At 33.4% G+C, this 18,896-nt stretch overlaps 3 protein-coding genes across 13 annotated transcripts; 2 read left to right on the forward strand and 1 right to left on the reverse strand.

Annotated features, from left to right (window-relative positions):
* Nucleotides 1-496: 496 nt before the first annotated feature.
* Nucleotides 497-1,879, reverse strand: LOC123693176 (3-oxoacyl-[acyl-carrier-protein] reductase FabG-like). Of its 10 annotated transcripts, none has more exons than XM_045638159.1 (2): nucleotides 1,743-1,879; nucleotides 497-1,372 (listed from the first exon to the last, which is right to left on the reverse strand). In XM_045638159.1, the coding sequence occupies exon 2, from the start codon at nucleotides 1,355-1,357 to the stop codon at nucleotides 584-586; it is 774 nt and encodes a 257-aa protein (XP_045494115.1). In that variant the 5' UTR covers nucleotides 1,358-1,372; nucleotides 1,743-1,879; the 3' UTR covers nucleotides 497-583. The 10 variants fall into 10 exon arrangements, with proteins under 10 accessions (XP_045494115.1, XP_045494109.1, XP_045494111.1 ...); XM_045638153.1 differs by having other exon boundaries at nucleotides 497-1,378; XM_045638155.1 differs by having other exon boundaries at nucleotides 1,739-1,879.
* On the forward strand, nucleotides 1,538-10,702 carry LOC123693177 (dnaJ homolog subfamily C member 8). Of its 2 annotated transcripts, XM_045638165.1 has the most exons (7): nucleotides 1,538-1,551; nucleotides 4,468-4,540; nucleotides 5,017-5,208; nucleotides 6,063-6,191; nucleotides 7,047-7,154; nucleotides 9,238-9,372; nucleotides 10,393-10,702. In XM_045638165.1, the coding sequence occupies exons 2-7, from the start codon at nucleotides 4,490-4,492 to the stop codon at nucleotides 10,510-10,512; spliced, it is 735 nt and encodes a 244-aa protein (XP_045494121.1). In that variant the 5' UTR covers nucleotides 1,538-1,551; nucleotides 4,468-4,489; the 3' UTR covers nucleotides 10,513-10,702. The 2 variants fall into 2 exon arrangements, with proteins under 2 accessions (XP_045494121.1, XP_045494120.1); XM_045638164.1 differs by lacking the exon at nucleotides 1,538-1,551 and having other exon boundaries at nucleotides 4,306-4,540.
* A 2,760-nt stretch (nucleotides 10,703-13,462) lies between these two features.
* On the forward strand, nucleotides 13,463-15,348 carry LOC123693178. The gene is made up of 3 exons (XM_045638166.1): nucleotides 13,463-13,567; nucleotides 14,269-14,380; nucleotides 15,171-15,348. The coding sequence occupies exons 1-3, from the start codon at nucleotides 13,492-13,494 to the stop codon at nucleotides 15,289-15,291; spliced, it is 309 nt and encodes a 102-aa protein (XP_045494122.1). The 5' UTR covers nucleotides 13,463-13,491; the 3' UTR covers nucleotides 15,292-15,348.
* Nucleotides 15,349-18,896: the final 3,548 nt, after the last annotated feature.

Here is an 18,896-nt window from a genome sequence, read left to right on the forward strand (position 1 = left end):
AACCTGCTTAAAAACATCGATTAAAGTGTATTAATCGATACGGATTTGAAACATTTGTCAATCGAATTTATTAATCTATGATGATTTTTATTCACAAGTAATCAATGCATTCGATTCTAGATGTCAGATTTCGATTTTTAGAGTAACGTCTCTAGTATTTAAAAAGAAAAAATGTTTATTGACACAAAATTGTAGCGACGTCAGTTCTTCAATTCAGAAATTGTTTATTATGTTTAGGATGGTTTATCAGTAAAATGAAATCTTAAAATAACTTTTATCGGTCATTATTATTATAAATATGTAATCGTAATTGAAAAAAGTTAAGCAAATGTGCAGTTCTAACAAAACGAAATATCATGTTATTCTATGTCGTCGTTACTAGGTTACGTTGTAGAATTTTGTTGAACTGTCAAATGTTGCCTATTAAAATGGCTCTACTATACTTATATAAACTAAGATTAAAGAAATACAAAATCAACCAAATTAAATACAAACAAACTTTCTATATAGTTTTAATAAATTCCACGTTATATACATATATAAAAATAAAATATGCTTAAAATTTAACATTTAGAAAATCACATTATCGTGGGCACATTGCATGGCGTCCTCCATCTACTGGAAGAGTAGCTCCAGTGATATTACTTGCAGCATCACTAGCCAAAAATGCAATTACTGATGACACTTCTTTTGTATCACCTGCTCTTCCTAAAGCATGAGTTTCCGCACACTTCTTAAGAAAGGCTGCATATTCTGTTTCATTCATTCCTCCTTTCTTATGTAGCCCTGTGGTTATTACACCAGGATTCACTGCATTAACTCGGACACCCTTCTGTCCTAATTCTAAAGCAACACATCTTGTGAACTGATCCAATGCTGATTTGGACATACAGTATGCCAATACATTTGGGAAAGACCTCATCCCTGTTACACTAGACACATTCACAATATTCCCTTTACTTTTAATGAGATGTGGGGTTGCTAACATCGTCAAGTGGTACGGCGAACGGACATTAGTGTTCATGACTCTGTCATATTGATCTAACGATGTAGATTCAATGGTCCCAGATTCTAATACACCGGCATTGTTGACAAGAACATCTAACTTGGTAAATTTAGAAATTGTTTGGGTTAAAATATTTTCTACATCACTTTCCTTGTTCATATCTGCAATAATAATAAGGGGTTCTAGTTTCTGTGGTGATATTTCTTGACATAGTTTGGCCACTTCGTCCAGTTTCGCCTTGTTCCGCCCAGTTATAACCACTTTTGCTCCAAGTTTTGAGAATTCTATCGCCGTCTCAGCTCCAATTCCAGAACTGGCTCCAGTTATGAGTACAACTTTGTCTGTGAACATTTTGCTTGGATAAACCTGTAACTACAGATATTCAATTTTAAGTTTGTTTAAACAATAAAATATTAAGTAATGGAAATTCATTAGGTATCAATAATTTTAATTTTTAATAGTAGGTACCTATACACAAAAATACATAGAAAAGTGTGTCTGGAGATAAAAGTTAGTGAACCCGGCACCGGCAGTACCTACCTACCGTGAGTGAGTAGGAATTAATAAAATACTATAATACCTACTGTATTATGATTAAAATTGTCTCACATAAATTAACAACACTAAAATTGTAAAAATTAGATTTTTAGTCTACTACTAAGTCAAATACCTACTAGGTAACTTAATAGATTACTACTTAAGTCACAAGTCACAACCTGTGTCCTTTATTACCTACTTGCTCTGTGCCTTTGTCCTGTCACCTGTGGTCACAACTCACAACGTAGTAGTACTAGTAAGTACCTAGGTACTTAGGTAGAATTTAGTAACTATTCTATTACTTGCTGTGCGAGTAACGAGTAACGACTAACGACACTGACAAATAGTTGACTGCTGACATTGAATATTTTTTATCACTATGATACTGCTAATTGCTTAGATTATACACCTATAGATGTAACCACTAAAATGACTTTCCTTGAAAGAGCGAGATCGTTAATTGTCAAACCCATGCAAAGAAACAGGACAGAATATATAGTTTTTGTCTTTGTCGACATGGCCGGTTTTATTGTTTGGCAAGATCTGAGTTGTGACAAACAAACTTGGCGTCTTTTGGATTTTTCTGTGATTGTGTGAATTTACAGTGTTTATTGCGTATAAAAATTGGATAATACAGAATATTTAGTGTACGTGCGATGGTGGGTTGCAGTGTTTTGGGTTGTAAAAGCCGGAGTGAGCGAAAAATTGAAGGAATAACATTTCACACGTAAGTAGGCGAAATTATCATTTCTTTCGTTATTACAACGCCAGATGATCATCGATTATGATGTTTTGTGATGAATTCAGTGCTGTGATGCCAAGAATATTGAGTTGTGATACGTGTTTTCACTATCTTAAAATAAAATAACGATTAACGATGAACAGTTCAGGGTTGCCATAATGGCTACTTTAATTTACCCAAATAAATCATATTTCTTTATTGTTAGTACATACATACGATTCGAGGTCTTGTTTTGTGAAGAGAAAATAAAGATTATGATTATAATTAAAGATTATGATTGTTGGGTTTGCTTATCATGGTAGGTACTCATCCTACTTATATTATAAATTCGATGGTTTGGATGTTTGTTTGTTACTCAATCACACAATAACGTCTGGATGGATTTCAATGATATTTTGCACATGAGTAGTTTATTACCTGGATTAACACGCGTATGAAGTCGCGGGTAAAAGCTAGTAGTATAATATTTTTATTGAGAGGAAATTAATTCTTCTGTACGTAAATTTTAATTTTAGTTACATTTATTTAAGGGCTTTATTGTAGTTTATTTAACTTATTACTCAATAAAGATAAACTTTCGTAACATGCGAATAAAATCTTCTTTTTTCAGGTTTCCATCCAATATTGATAAGAGAAATGGCTGGATGCCACTGGACGAGAAAATTGGCTGCCAACAAAATATTCAAAAATTTGTTCCATTCATTTTGATGATGATTCATTACTGTATAAAAATAAACAAGTACAATTAAAACCTCACTCAAGCCTGCCAAGCTGTACTTATTTCATTATGTATATAGTAATAAATAATAAACATGTTTATGTTATAGACTGGTTTTATTTCATCATTGAACGTGTCGTGTGTGTTTTATGTCGTGTCGGTCGATAGATGTCCATCATTGAGGTATTATTATAGAGAGGACACCACGAACAAAAACGAATTTTCCTTACTGTATATATCTGTATATTGTGATACAATTCTCCTTACCTACCTTACGGAGGTTTTATTAAAGTATTTCGTACGACTACGACATAAGAGTTACATTATTGAAGCTAGCATTTAAAATATGCAAATTCAGAATTTTTAGTTTGCGAAGTACTTACAGGTATTTATAAAGTCTGTTCGCGATCAAGTAAGATTCATAATATTTTTTACCTAATATGTGGGAATTGCCAACTTATTAGGCAACACCACAAAATTCTATTTCTGTTTCAAGTGCGGCCACGCCATGGTTACATCTATAGGTGTATAATCTAAGGCTAATTGATAATATCTTGATATTATCACATGAGCACAGAATACATAATAGTAGCTGCTAAACGCTACAGAACGGACACTCTCCGCCTCCCGCCAAAATTAAACACTTACCTCACCCCGCACGATCAGACATGTTATGGTACCCATTTCCCCGCAGGCCGCAAGGACGATACCAACGACGTCTTTAGACGAAACGCAACGAAGATTGACAACATTAATCAAATTGACTTAAAGCAATTTTATTATTTTGGATTTGTGATTATCGTTTTTCGTAGAAAATGGTTAGATATTGTGCTGTTTACGGATGTATTTCATCAGAAAAACGCGAATTTTTTTTTACGCTAGTCACAAATGTGCCAACCATAAAGAGTTTACACACACATTTGCAGTCTCTACAGTGTGACTGTCAAAACTAAGGTCAAAACTATAATTTTGTATGGAGTGTCCGGGGTGTGACATGAGTAAATAAAATATTAAATAGGACATACGTTCATGTCTAAGGTTCATGTGATTTTATTTTATTATAGTACGCTCATTTATGGACTAGCACTTGCACAAGATTTGCAGTTTGCACATGCCATACCATTACCTTCCTTTTTGTTTCTAGGTTTAGGACGGCGCGGCGCGGCCGCGGCGCGTGTACAATAATTTACAACCGACATTAGAAAAGTTTTGATCTATCTGTTTTTAAAGTATTACTCTGTGGAAAAGTTTGACACACGTCACACACATTTTTAGTTTTGACATTTATTAATTACTGTACTGATGACTGATGTTTGGTGAGAATTCTGAAAAGATCGATGGAAAATGGATTAATTCATAACTTGCAAGATTATTTAAAGTTGAAATAAAGTTACTACGAGCTCATTAATGTAAATTACTAAATGGTCCCATATCCTTTGGTTTTGTATCTTATTCATTTATGAGTATTGTGTCGAGAACCTAAACAATGTCTTCATCTAGTGCAAAAAAGGAATCTTTCGAGGATTTTTATGTCGAGGTGACTGTCTCAATATAAGTCAATTATTTTAAGACTTTGCATCTATAGTATTTGATTGATGTACCAAAGTTCATATACCGTAGGGTAGCCCTTGAATATGGCGAACATACGTAATTGTATTTGATATGTAAAAAAATATTACGTACCATTAATACATAGTTTAAGTATAAAAGAGGGCTTTTGTATCGCAATTTGAGGGTAAAGTATACCATAGGTCAAAATAGTAACTCAGGCCCGGAACCACAGACACAATAGAAAATCTATTGTGTCTGGGACCGATCGGGCCGCTTGGGGCTCAATGGGGTAGTAAGTAAGCCAATATACTTGAAGGTTATTTTAGGTTATTGCATAGGTACATTTATATATTTTTTAAGTAAGGAGAAGTAAAAAGTGACATTTTGATTGTTGTATTTTTGAACAATTTTTTCAATTGAGATCAAAAGTATTCTATACATTTTCTTGTTGATATTTAACAGGTAAAAGAGATTGAGAAAAGAGACTCTGTATTAACACCTAAACAGCAGATTGAACGACTGCTTCGCCCAGGGTCGACATATTTCAATCTAAATCCTTTTGAAGTTTTGCAAGTAGAACCTGATGCATCCCTCGATGAAATCAAGAAGAAATATAGACGTCTATCTATATTGGTCCATCCAGATAAAAATATGGTAAGAAACATGAACCTTCATACTAAAATCACTCAGATTCCAAATAATCATTAGTGTTTAAAAACATGTATTATACCATTTTGTACAATAAAGATTTACACTAAATATATTGAACAAGTAAACAATTTAACTCCTATTGAACACCCAGACTTGAAATTTGTGTAATTGTGAATATTTGAAAGAGAAAATGTGTCCTATTTTGGTTAGACGGTACCACCGTCAATATTTCATTTTTATCCACAGATTGACCCAATGGTTACCGTGAGACAACCAGTGGCACCTGGATATAGGTAAGGCATCTGCTACGAGGCTAAAGAATGAATGTATAGACAAAGACATTTGAAAATGTCTGATCTTCTGATTGAATATACAATTGATAACAGTTGTTACTGTTTAGTAAACATAATATAGTAATAGATACTAGATACTATGATTATTTTAAACTGCAGTTGCTCTTAACTCTTTTCCCTCAATATTTACTTAAAATGGAACTACACAAAAAATATGACCGCATACACTAAGTTCTGTAACTATCCCATGATTTCTGTGAAGTTATTTCTGTATGAATGTCACATAAATATCACAGAAGTAGTTAAATAAATAAAAAGTGCAACAATTTGATCTTCCCAGTTGACTTTATTTGATAATATTATATGAAAATAGCCTGACTGAATAGAACTTCGCCTAGTGGTTGATTTAATATTTAACAAAATTTTAACTTATGCAGTGTTGGATATTATTAATTATTAAAACTTTGACGTAAAAAAAATCTTAACAGATATTAGCTGTTTATAGTTTATACAAAACTTATAATTATTCATTAATTGATACATATTTATAATTATTCTTTTTAGGATGATGCAGAACGAGCTCAACAAGCATTTGAGATAATAAACCGAGCATGGAAAACTCTGGAAAATGAAGACACAAGGAAGAAATGCTTAGATATTTACCAAGAGGCTAAAGAGCGAACTGACCATATGGTTTGTTTTATATTAAACTAGCTTCCGCCCACGACTTTGTACGTGCATCCCCGTCTTTCCCCGTTCTCGTTAAGAATATCGGGAAATCCTTTCTTAGGGGAAGCCTACGTTATGACATCTACCTGCAGTCCAAATTTCAGCCCAATATGTCCAGTGGTTAGGGCTGTGCGTTGATAGATCACTATATCAGTCACCTTTGAGTTTTATATATATAGATGTAGCAAGTTACATTGTATTACTTGTTTTCTAATGTATGGAATCGAACATTTTGTCACACATCTTCTTATATATAAAAATGAATCCCAAAATGTGTTGGTAAGCGCATAACTTGAGAACGGCTTAACCGATTTCGTTAATTCTTTTTTTATAATATTCCTTGAAGTTCGAGGCTGGTTCTTATATAGAGAAAATGTGAATATGTACCACGGACGAAGCCGGGGCGGACCGATAGTCTATAATATAAAAATGAATCCCAAAATGTGTTGGTAAGCGCATAACTTGAGAACGGCTTAACCGATTTCGTTAACTCTTTTTTTATAATATTCCTTGAAGTTCGAGGATGGTTCTTATGTAGAGAAAACGTGAATATATACCACGGGCGAAGCCGGGGCGGACCCCGGAGGGGACCGCTAGTTATCTATAAAACTATCAGTTAAGCTTTTGTGCCTAAAGACAGGTCACAGCTAACCTAACCTAACATCTTTTTACAATAATGTAGATGATTTTCACTACTGAATTGTAATATTATATTCTTAAAATTCTTGCACTGTATCCTGTTTTTTTTTTAAATCTTGGAACGAATGCTTAAGTTAAATTAAAACTGAAATGAATATAATTATTTATAATGAATTACAGATAGATCAAAAACGTAAGAAACAACGAAAGGAAGGTAGAAATGATGAGCCGATACCTGAAGACGATCCAGATAAATATAAACATGCTGTATATGTTATGACAATGAAGGTAAGGCATTGACTTTAAAAAGGGTGTGCGTATATATCGAAGAGCAGAAATAAACAGCAACGCAATTAATAATATTTAGAACTGAGTTATGTGACAACCCTACGCTATATGTAATGTGTACGGGAAGATATCCGAAATGAATATCGGTTCCGAGGCCCCGCGCGGCCAACCGGTTTTTTTAAAAACCCAAGCGAGTATCCAGAACATCAGCAGTATCCAGCCATCGATACAGAAACCATGTCAATGTGAGTTGCACAGAATTATTTTATTGTGTTGCTTTCCTATATTATATTCCTATATTAATTTTAGAATAAACCTTCACGATTTTCCATCCTAGGAAATCCCGGGGTACCGAGGCTGTTAATACCCAACAGTCCTCGAGAAATAGTTTAGTTGATAGTATTAGAAGTATTGATAGTTTTAATATGTCGTTTGACACGGAAGAAATTTTTAAATGCTTAAGGGTGGTCCCAGATTTTGATGGTAACCCCCATGTATTAACAAAATTCATTAAAATATGCGACCAATTAGTTATTATAACCGTACATTATTACTATATAAAATTAGGGTTCAACATTTAAACGAAAAATTGGATAAGGCATCGTCCTTGTTAGAAGCTTTAAAACCAGTGTAAAACGTAGATTGATAAATGGTTTAGGTTCTATACAGAATTAGCGCAATTCCTAGACTCCTTAGACGATAATATTAATGATTTACTTTTAGTAATAAGAAATATAGAGGATAGTTTAGCTTTTATGCGTACATCGCGAACGCACCATGTTATGTTAGGGATAGATATATTAAGTATTATATTAGTTACTTTACGTTCCTTTTACGATTCAGAACAAATTATTAATGTAGATCTCCGCGAATAATTCGCACTGGATCATACTTTAGTAAAAATAGGATAGTAATTATATTAAGATTCCCCATTATAACTCCTCACACTTTAATCGTACAAATCATATCGTATATAACCTCCCTATCCCTATATTATATATAGCAACCAATAAAGATATTTATGTGCACATAGAGGCTGAATGCCCGAAGTTCAATCGAAGAGCAATCGGTTTCTATGTGAAGTCGACCCTAAATCATCATACAAGAAGTTCACCCGACTGTATTGCAAAACTCATCACCACGCAAGAGATATCCAGCGACTGTGAATCCACCTGCCTAACATTAACTAAGCCAGCAATGGAGAAATTGGACGACAGTCACTACATCATTATTTTTCCTCATCTCACAAAGGTTAAATTATCCTGCAAGCGTAAGGAATAGCTTCATCTCCAAGGCAGTTTCATAGCAACGTTACCTACAAACTGCTCTCTACGTACTGACGACCTCACTATTACAAATATTAATAATGAAATTAAAGATACACCTACAAAAATTTTAATTGCACCAATCAGTAATATTCCGACGAGAACGCTAAAAAACCTAGGGACTGCACTCCATCTACCATACGACAATACCACTTTACATCTTTAGCTACTGAGCGCAGCGGCCACTTCAATGTTCCTGTGCTATCGTCGCTACAAATCAAAGAAAATGAATATTCAGAAAACACAGAAAACATCAGCCCCAGAAGTTGATCCTGCCGCAACATTTTCACTCAATGTCCTAAAATAGTTGCGGATCTGCGGGGGGAGGAGTTATGTGACAACCCTACGCTATATGTAATGTGAAGCGCTGACGGTGTGCTTTCGTTCGTGAGAACGTTTTATTCCTTTAAATTATAATATTAGAATAAAAACATATTGTGAAGCATCGTGCTCATAATAACACGTATAATGTAATTTTACTTTTTAATTAAAATAATTTAAGATACATATATAATTCTTTTTATTAATTCACTGGAAAGTGAATTTAACTACTGTTTGTTGTATGTTTGTTTGTTACTATTTCACATGAAAACATCTGAACATAATTTGATACCCCAAGTATGTAGGTGTATTGATGTAGCTTCTATACCAGGATAATAGAAGCTATAGAAATACTTTATCTTGTATTGTTTGTTATTTTTATATTATTGTTGTTTTTGTTGACCATTACTATAAATTATTTCAATAATGAATTGCAGTTATTTGCTGACATGGAGCGCAAGCGGCAACACTTAGAGACAAGAGATATGGAGGAGAGGAAACGAAAGCGTGAAGCGGAAATTGAACAGGAGGAACAAATGTCACTGGAGAAAGAGTGGGCTAAGAACTTTGAGGTTCGTATTTTTAGTTATTCTTTTAAGTTTAAGTATTATTTACAAATTTATGACTAAAGGCTGATTTTCAATAAAACGTGTTGCGACTGGGCTGTGTCTTGTCCGGGCTTTGATCAAACTTTATTGTATATTTATTATTTGGACGGGGCACGCGGCGTTGAAATGTACCGTGTAGCGTCAATCATGCTTTATGGCTGTTACATTTATCTACAATATATAATATTATAAAGAGGAAAACTTTGTTTGTCTGTTTGTTTGATTGTAATGAATAGGCTCATAAACTACTGGACCGATTTTAAAAATCATTTCACCATTCGAAAGCTACATTATCCACTAGTGATATAGGCTATATATTATCACGCTAAGACTAACAGGAGCGGAGCCACGCGGTTGAAACCGCGCGGCACAGCTAGTTACTTTATATATTCATTTATTATTATCTTGATGATTGTTGAAGTTATACTTTTTTTGGCGAGATGGAGAAAAATGATGAGAGTGAATTTTTACGATGCGCGCGCACACCGGCACCTGAATTTAACAGCATGAAGTTAGTTCTAGGTGGTATGAAAATTGATAACTATGTTGAAGTTGTATATTCTAGTATTTTTTTTCCATACGCCAAAGAAGTATAACATCTTACGCGTGTACATAAATAAGTTCACACACTCTTTTAATTATTCACATGCAGATGCTTGTATTATTATCTTCACCTGTATGTTTTATGTAACCAACTCTTTCCTCCATGTGTCGTCTAGCGCCGTCACTTATCCACACTGGTAATAACACTGCTATAAGATATGTATGTAAGTAATTGGTATCCCCCTGGAACCATTGCTACATAAATGATTTGAATGATATGAAATCCAAATGAAAAACTTAATTCTAATGCCAAAATCAAACATTTATTAACTCAACTTTACTTCTTATGAGTACGTTTTTGTATAGTTCTATTATATAGAATATAAAATGGAACCCATAGAGAGTTTGCATAGATGTAAAAATGAAATATTTACTTTATAGGAATCTCGTCAAAACCGAGTGGACAGTTGGAAAACTTTTCAATCTTCCAGCGGTAAGGAAAAGAAGAAAAAGAAAATTTTGGGCTTCAAGCCGCCCAAACCGAAACCCGAGAGTAGATAAGACGCATTATATCATAGTAAAGTCCATTTTTCCAACTACTACAATTTAAATTTTAAAGTATTGTTACTACAACAAAGCTGTGAACTAAGTAATACAATTATTATTAAAAAAAACTAGGTGTGCGATTCAACTAAGAATATGAAAATCATCATCATTCATCGTCATCATCGTCATTTGAAAAATATGTCCAACTAGCTTCCGCCCACGACTTTGTACGTGCATCCCCGTTTTTCCCCGTTCCCGCAAGAATTTCGGGAAATCCTTTCTTAGGGGACGCCTACGTCCTAACATCTACCTGCATGCCAAATTTCAGCCCGATACGTCCAGTGGTTTGGGCTGTGCGTTGATAGATCACTATATAGTCACCTTTGAGTTTTATATATATAGATGCAAAAATTTATACAAACGTTATGAGAAGATTGAACTGAATTAACACTTAGGGCGGTTGCAGAGCTTGACCGACCATCAGTGCGTACGTCAGTCGCGCTTGTCATATGTATGGAAATTCATAAAACCGTTCATAGCTAGACCGACCATACGCACGCGTATTGTCATGCGTATTAGTGTCATAATATTATTATTTAGTCATACACATTGTTGATGCGTATCGTCAGGACCGATGGTACGCACTGACGATTGGTGAAGCTCTGCAACCGGCCTTATGACCTCACAAAATGGCACAATATCGATCCTATTCTTAGTTGAATATATACTTGATCATATTGATCATATCATATTGAATTAATATGCACTTATAGCCTAAAGGATTTATAATTATATACTAAGTCAAGTGCATATTGTAAATTTTCTCAAATAAAAAAAATCAAACATAAATTGTCGCGATTCTCAATATATTATGACTATTATTTTTTATTACTAATTGTACATCTGTGTTCACAAGCGTGTTCCATGTATTACGTAATATTCTGACCGTCTTTAGATATAATAATTAGAATTAGGGGATTGACATTCTATGTTTCAAAATACCTCAGAAAAAAAATAATGCTGTGTTCGTATCCCAGTGTGATATTTTAAGATTTGAGAAGCAATCATATTTTTGGCAATAGACATTTGTCTATGAAAAAGTTATTTTGTTTTAACTTTGTGTTGTTGAGGTATTTTGGACAAGAATATATTTGGGATATTATCTAAAAACATAGCAGGCTCACTCGCACCAGATGTGATTTCATTGAATATGACATTGAACTACTTGAAATTGTAAAGCGATGAAATAGATACCTTAATTCGAACTTAGATTTAAACTTCTGTAATTGTTAGGAATACAAAGTTTCTTGATTCAGTCATTAAATTTTGATAAAACAGTATTAACTGGTTTTATTTTATTTTGTTCACCTTTTTCTACTTACTAACTCAGCCTCCGGAATCACAGACACAATAGAAAATCTATTGTGTCGTGGTCGGATCGGGCCGCTCGGGGCTCAATGGGTTAAAAAGAAATATACAATGATTACTCCATGGTGTACGGAAAATTATAATTATATTAAATGAGATAATAGTAAGCAGTAACTTGGTACCTAGTTAGAAGAGAAAAGAGAAAAGTGAATACTAACTTTAAGTCTTTCGAACAACTCAAAGTTTGTAGAAGATAATTGCTATTTCTTTATTTTACATGACAATGACGCTTAGAAGATTCTGGAATAGTAAGTGATAGGCAGTGATTTAACTTCATTCAACAAACGAGTTTAAATTTAGTAGTTCCCCAAATAATAGATATTCCTTTTGAGAGCCCATGAAATATTTTATATAACTTGAATTCAAGTTGACATACCGACAGGGATGCGGTCAATAGATACCTATAACCATGCTATAACCATGATAATATAACGGCGTTTTGTGTGGCAATGCTTGTATGGCCGATTTCCATTTATTTAATTTCCTTAGATACAAATTTTTAAATTTCATGCGGTTTGTATGTTAACAAGGAAAATTATTATTTAATGTTTTGTACTATTTCATAGACTACACCCACTAGCGAATAATAATTGGTTAAAGTAAATACCTACTTATATCATTGAGATACTATTACTACGTATGGAGACGACACCGCCTACATCACTTATGTTCCGCTCAACAAAGGTCAAATGGCTTATCTGCACTCAGTCGTTTACCCGCTCATTTCCGCTCCGCGCGGCTGATCTTGGCGCACAGATTTTGTTCGTCGTGTCTCCTCTATACGTAGTAATAATCTCAATGACTTATAGTATTTAAGTAGATAATGAGAAGATTGAACTCATGGATTGAACTTATGGACAATCATTTTTCCTAGAACAAACTGACTTATTTCTTGGACCATATTTAATTTCAAATGTGTTTTTAACTAGGTAATTTGTAAATATCTATGTATGTAGAATATTTTAATATTAAAATTCTTAAATAAGATTAGTGAGGTAAAATATTATTGTTTTGTGGTTTACGTAATAAACATGCACTTATTCATAACAAATATTACCTATGTACTTAATATTATTTTTATTATTTCAGTCTAATTAAATTTTGTAAATTGTTAAGTATTCGGCATAGCAAGGTCGTAGGTGGCCCGGCCGTAGCCAAAGATTTTGAAATACTACGCTTACCTTATACCTACCTTCCATCCAAAATTTACACACACTGTACAGTGTACACCACAGTACGAACTTCGTTGCGATTGAGACTAGATGGCGCTGTCTGAAAGGTTCAAGAACTACATATTTCAATGAAAATTATTTTAATTGTTTCTGTTAATATCAAATTCATTTGAGTCAAATTCAGTTGAGTAATTTTAAATAATTGGATGAACCCCGGATGACCACAGAGTTATGTGTACAACCTGTGACTACCTACTTTAGTGCCTGAAAGGAGGTTTTTACTTTTATGTTTCAATATTGTCAATAGAAAATGATTAAAAATTAATGTCCTTTCATATAAGTACTGTCATTTAAGAAATTGAAGAAATCCTGTGATATCGTGTCTTATTTTAAAATGCGTACTGCAATAATTGGGTTACGAAAGCGCATAATTGGAGTAATGCAACAGAAAAAATATTCCAATAAATCGAGTAAGAATGTTTACATTACAAACTGGGTACAACTTGACCTACTGTTGAATAAAATAGACCTCTCTTTACTCACCTATTTATTATATAGGTATTTTTCGTACTACTTTTAAGTTTTAATCCTTTACAACTAGGTAACTCACCGCTTAATAAATAAGGAACTTGAAATTTGTTATGAAAAATACGGGCTTCTTAAAACTTAAAACATTTGGATTTGGCTGCAACAAAGCAAAGCAGAGCCGCGGCTCTGGTTTGTTGTAACGCGAAATATCGTGTTCATCCACTGTTGATCGCTGCGCTCAGATGACTTTTTTCAGTGGATAATAATAATCCATTGCACAGCATTGCATTATTCCTCGCTTCACTGTTCGTTGATGTTTGTTTTTGAAGTGAAACTTCTTTATCGGGGTTGGAAAAAAATTTTGTGTAACATTTTTTCATTAAGCGCCATCTTTTTCTTATCCCTAACACGCGTTATTCGACGCATTTCTGTAAAGTTGCTTACAGTAAATTATTTTTTGAAAAATAAGGTCATAACGAAGTTTCACTTCTTACGTTACTTAAATTGTGTTTGTTACTATGTGTAGGTACGGTGCTGCAATAAATGCCTATGGTTATGTTTTCTCAGTAATTAAACATTCAGAATCAATATCTCCATTCTAATAATTTCTAAAAATCATACTAATCTAATCGTAATCTTAAAGCCTACTGTCCACCACACATGAACGAGCTGCCTGTGCCGTGCGGGCCCTGGGACCCGTGGTATAAAGCTAAGCAGAGTTTCTACACGAAGCATCTTGTAGCTGGCATTGTTTGGTTAGTTTATTTTTCAATATAATATACCTATCTTACCTAGTTAAGATGATGCCAATATATGTCGAGCGAATATTTTTAAACTAATTATATTATTTACCTATGAGCTGTACCTACCTAAGTACCTACTCAGTTTGACATGCCTAAGTACAAAGTATGAAGCATTCATGATAAATCATTATGAATGTTAACACAATACCTATTAATAAACCGTCCTTATAACAACAAAAATAAAAATACTCACTTAGATTCCCTTTACTACGGAAAATTAGAATCTATAGGTACAGGAAAACGTATGAATAAGGAAATAGGTAGGTAGGTAAGCCTTGAACGAGAATCTTATGAGAAAATGATTCGAGGTTACGTTACCATCGCCCTTGAGTCTGTTTTAATTAAAAAAGAAATAGATGCCTGCCTGTTATAAATTGAGCATCTTTGTTTAAAGTTATGTCTCTTGAAAAATCCATATAGGTATTACTGAAAGAAGGCTACTGTTGTTGAACTACAGCGGATAGCTCATCTTTTCATATCCACAGCTATATCCAACTCCAATTATGTTACTAAAGATTATTGTCATGAAATTTGAATTATGTGTTAAGAATATGCTAATGTTTAAATCTATCAGTTATTTTGTAAATATGTACATTCGCTTACACTCGAACCGGAGTTGTCTAGAGAAGGATTTTATGCAGTGTTTTACATGTAAGGCTCTAAGCATTCACCATCAATTATTACTTATTTAAATTGAATTACCTAAAAGTGACCATTCACAACTATATTTTCGATATTTCAGGTGGTTGTTTTCCTTTGGCTTGGCTTTGTATACAGAAAGCATCTATTTGAACTTCAGTCCGCCAGCGCAGCCTGGCCCGCCCAGTGACATGGTGGAAGAATGTGACGATTCAGATTCCTAACCCACTTACTTATTGTTTAGAAATTAATTTAACTAATAAAGTGTTTAATTCTGAACATGTTTGCGTTGAAAATTATACATATGTAAGAACCTACATTAAAATATCGACGTTCTACCAGAATAAAGCTATACCTAAGTTTCTAGTAGTTATAGAACTTTTAAAAACTTTTATGGGATATTATATTTTAATAAGAATCTTGACCTGTACTAATACAGTAATACTATCGCTACATTTTTAGATATCAAGTAAGTAGATTCACACATAATCGACATTATCAAGAGAAGTAATAAAAAGTTCTTAATTTCGCTATAAAAACATTTGCCACACATCTTCAAATATTCTGGAAGTTACGCAATAAAATAGCCTTAATCGAATTAGTTTTGAATTTATCAAGTAATCACCAGTGTAATAATACTAATGTACTGCAAGATCTATATTGCTTAATGCGCGATATTTTAGTTACCTAGTATATTATATCGGCGCCATCAGCTGGATCTACCATTTGATTGAATGACTATAGATAGGGAGGCGAGGTAGCTAAATGACGTAATTCAACGGCGTCGTCGAGACTTATCAAAATCGAAAGAGAAAATAATTTCGAAAAGAAAAGCTTCTATGGTAAAAACCATTTTAGCGGTGGGTTTGGCGTGTACGGATTTTCAAAAATGTAAAAAAAAAAACAGTTACTTGGGCATTCTCGAGCGCGTCAGATATTCATACTACGTATGCCCCAAGTCCCTCTGATAACAACGGTATACTAATCTGCCGGTTTGCGTGGTGGGGCTAGGCATAAAAATTCGTCAAAAATGCACAAAAAAAAAATTTACTCGAGCGCGTCAGATTTTTGGAAGGGGTGTTAAGTAGGCCCCAAGGAAGCTCCCCTTAAAAAAACTGACGATTACGACATGACGATAAGTTATGATGAATTTTTGAAAATGCAGAAAAAAAGAGTCCTTTTGAAATACTCGAGCGCGTCAGATTTTCATAGGGGAGGTTTATCTCGGTATCCTGAAAGCATATTTTCTTAATCTGACAAAAATGTTGGTGGGTTCTCTTAATCTGACCGAAAAAGGTTTGTGGGTTTCTTTTTTTTAATCATCGTTATTTCATATCAATTTTTCTTAACTCCCTCAGTTTTCGAGATATACACAAAAAACCGGGAGTTTGACTTTTTACGATGCTTCAAGTAAAAAAAGTTTTAACTTTGGACAAAAATGAAAAGAGACCTTTTTTTGTAAAATAAAATTACCTTTTTTGTTTATTTAAACTTTTTTTTTGGAAAAAGTAAAGTTCGCGACTTATATGCTGCAACGCGTTTTTCGGAAGATGAAATGGCTCCTCCAGACTTCCGGTCATGCGGAAACCGGCAGATTTTGTATTTTTAGTAAGTTTTAGATTATATTCTTCAAAATAAAAATAAAAACAATCGCGCTCGAGAATGCCGGATTAACGTTTTTTTTTTACAAGTTCGCGACCCTATAACTCGGCGGCGTCAAGGACTTATGGTCAGATTAGTTAAATTTAGTCTTAAAACACTAAAATCAACCCCCAATATCTTAATCTGACGCGCTCGAGTATTTCAGACTATCGATTTTTTTTTACTAATCTGATCGTCTATCCTAGGCGCGCGTCACTACATATAGAGCTAAATAGTTAACAAGGTTGTTCTATTAGGTCTAAGGTATCTCTCATATCTTAAACTGCCACGCTCGAGTATTACAGAAAATTCCCCTCTTCGCCTCCCTATCTATAGGGTGATCATTAAGTGACGAAATTTGTTTGGAATGTTTCTACAGTTACCTCTGCTTTTTGTCTCTAACCCCAAACGAGTCTGATAGATGTCAGATTGTCAGAATGAGAATAATATATAATATGTATTGCGGATTGAATATATTGATTCTTTATTAAAAAGTGTATTGTATGTGTAGTGGATATTGGATATTTACTAGTAATTCGGATATATCATAAGTGAGGTTCTAATTCTGTACTCTGCGATATTGATTAACTACTTTAAAATTTATCATAAAGCTAGTTAGGTAGGTATAGGCTTTATAAATAATTCCTGGGGATCGAACCTGTATATTCCGTCGCACAGAATTTTTTCAGACTATGTTGGATTTGATTTAGGAAAAGGGTGAGGGAAAATAATACAACCAATTCAATTTTGAAAACAATATCAAATTTAATACATAAATAATATTTATGTACTCCTACATACATGTTTTGTCTATATATTTACATTTAACACATAACTTTTCCTACCTTAGCTAATTAACCGTAAAGACTTTCACGTAAAAGTAATTTTTAATTACAATAAAAAATTAATAATATACCAAAAAAATAAAATCAACAAAAAAGATTTGAACACCATTCCTTTGAAGAACAATGCAAAACATAGGAAAAAAACATTCTACTAAATAAGTTAAACATATGAGACAACAGACGTCTTACAGAAAGTCACATGAAATAACTATACCTTGGTAATTTACTTTATAAATGTTACAACTCAATAAGCGAACACTGGTCAGTTTCTCGTTACAATTATTCATCCATAATTACACTACGTGTACCCAAATTAACTACCTAAAGTTACTGCACTACGGGAGTCATTTCATACGCATCACAGCTCGAACTAATATGAATGACTGTGCCTTTACTAAGTACCTACTAAAATAATTTGATGTTTCCGTAATTATAATTAATCCGTAATTTCACTAACTGGTCATAACTTAATAGTGCTTCATGATATGAAATAAAAGATTTTTCAGGCTTTAGTGATCCTTCATACATCGTCAAATTTGTACTTAATTTACAACGTTCTTTTGACAATAAATTGTTGGCGATAAAATAACATAATTTTATAATTAGAAAGCTAATTTATTACTTTTCAAAAGCAATAAACAACACTTTGACATTTAAAGCAAATATCGAACAAAAATTTTCACAAATCTTATTACAACACCGATTATAAAAAAAGATTTAGGCCCAGTTTCACCAAGCTCTGTTAGTTAGTTTAACACGTTGTTAACTCTTTTAACGGGACATCAATGTAAGAGAGTGTCCCACCATGACCTAATCGAGGTTTAGTTTCCTTAACACGGCATCATATTTAATTACTGGCATAGAGGCTCTTTAAATTTTTAACAAGCGATTAGAAAAAATGATTTGATGTTTTCTTGCTGTCAAGATGGACTCTGCATACTATTTTATTTTTGAAAATGAAGATGTGTTGGATGATTTGTATAATTTGGATTATATAGTGCGAACGCGACGGCCCAGAATTTATAAAGAGGTCGTCATTGTTTCGTAGAATATGATGATGTTGATTTTAGTACAAGATTTCGTTTATCAAAACAATCGGTTTTGGAAGTATTGCAATTAATTGAAGATAAACTCGAATAACCGTCGGATCTGTAAGTAAAACTATCTCGTGAGGTAATATTTATATTTATGTGCATAAAAGGTTCCTTCCTACATACTGTATTATTTTCAATTAAACCATAACAATCATCCTGTGAGTCATGTCAAATCTAGTATTGAATACCAATATACCTAGGTACTTCAAATGTAAACTTCACCACTACTCAGGTAAGGCTCAGGCCTCC

This window comes from Colias croceus, chromosome 7, assembly GCF_905220415.1.
Source record: "Colias croceus chromosome 7, ilColCroc2.1".
NCBI classification, from domain to species: Eukaryota; Metazoa; Arthropoda; class Insecta; order Lepidoptera; family Pieridae; genus Colias; species Colias croceus.

Excerpts from the sequence above, each read along its gene's own strand:
- LOC123693176 (XM_045638159.1), bottom strand. The coding sequence starts at position 1,357 with ATGTTCACAGACAAAGTTGTACTCATAACTGGAGCCAGTTCTGGAATT.
- LOC123693177 (XM_045638165.1), top strand. The coding sequence starts at position 4,490 with ATGTCTTCATCTAGTGCAAAAAAGGAATCTTTCGAGGATTTTTATGTC. Across the intron at positions 4,541-5,016 it reads TCGAGGATTTTTATGTCGAG|GTAAAAGAGATTGAGAAAAG; the intron begins GTGACTGTCTCA and ends GATATTTAACAG. Across the intron at positions 7,155-9,237 it reads TATATGTTATGACAATGAAG|TTATTTGCTGACATGGAGCG; the intron begins GTAAGGCATTGA and ends AATGAATTGCAG.
- LOC123693178 (XM_045638166.1), top strand. The coding sequence starts at position 13,492 with ATGCGTACTGCAATAATTGGGTTACGAAAGCGCATAATTGGAGTAATG. Across the intron at positions 13,568-14,268 it reads AAAATATTCCAATAAATCGA|CCTACTGTCCACCACACATG; the intron begins GTAAGAATGTTT and ends GTAATCTTAAAG. Across the intron at positions 14,381-15,170 it reads CTTGTAGCTGGCATTGTTTG|GTGGTTGTTTTCCTTTGGCT; the intron begins GTTAGTTTATTT and ends TCGATATTTCAG.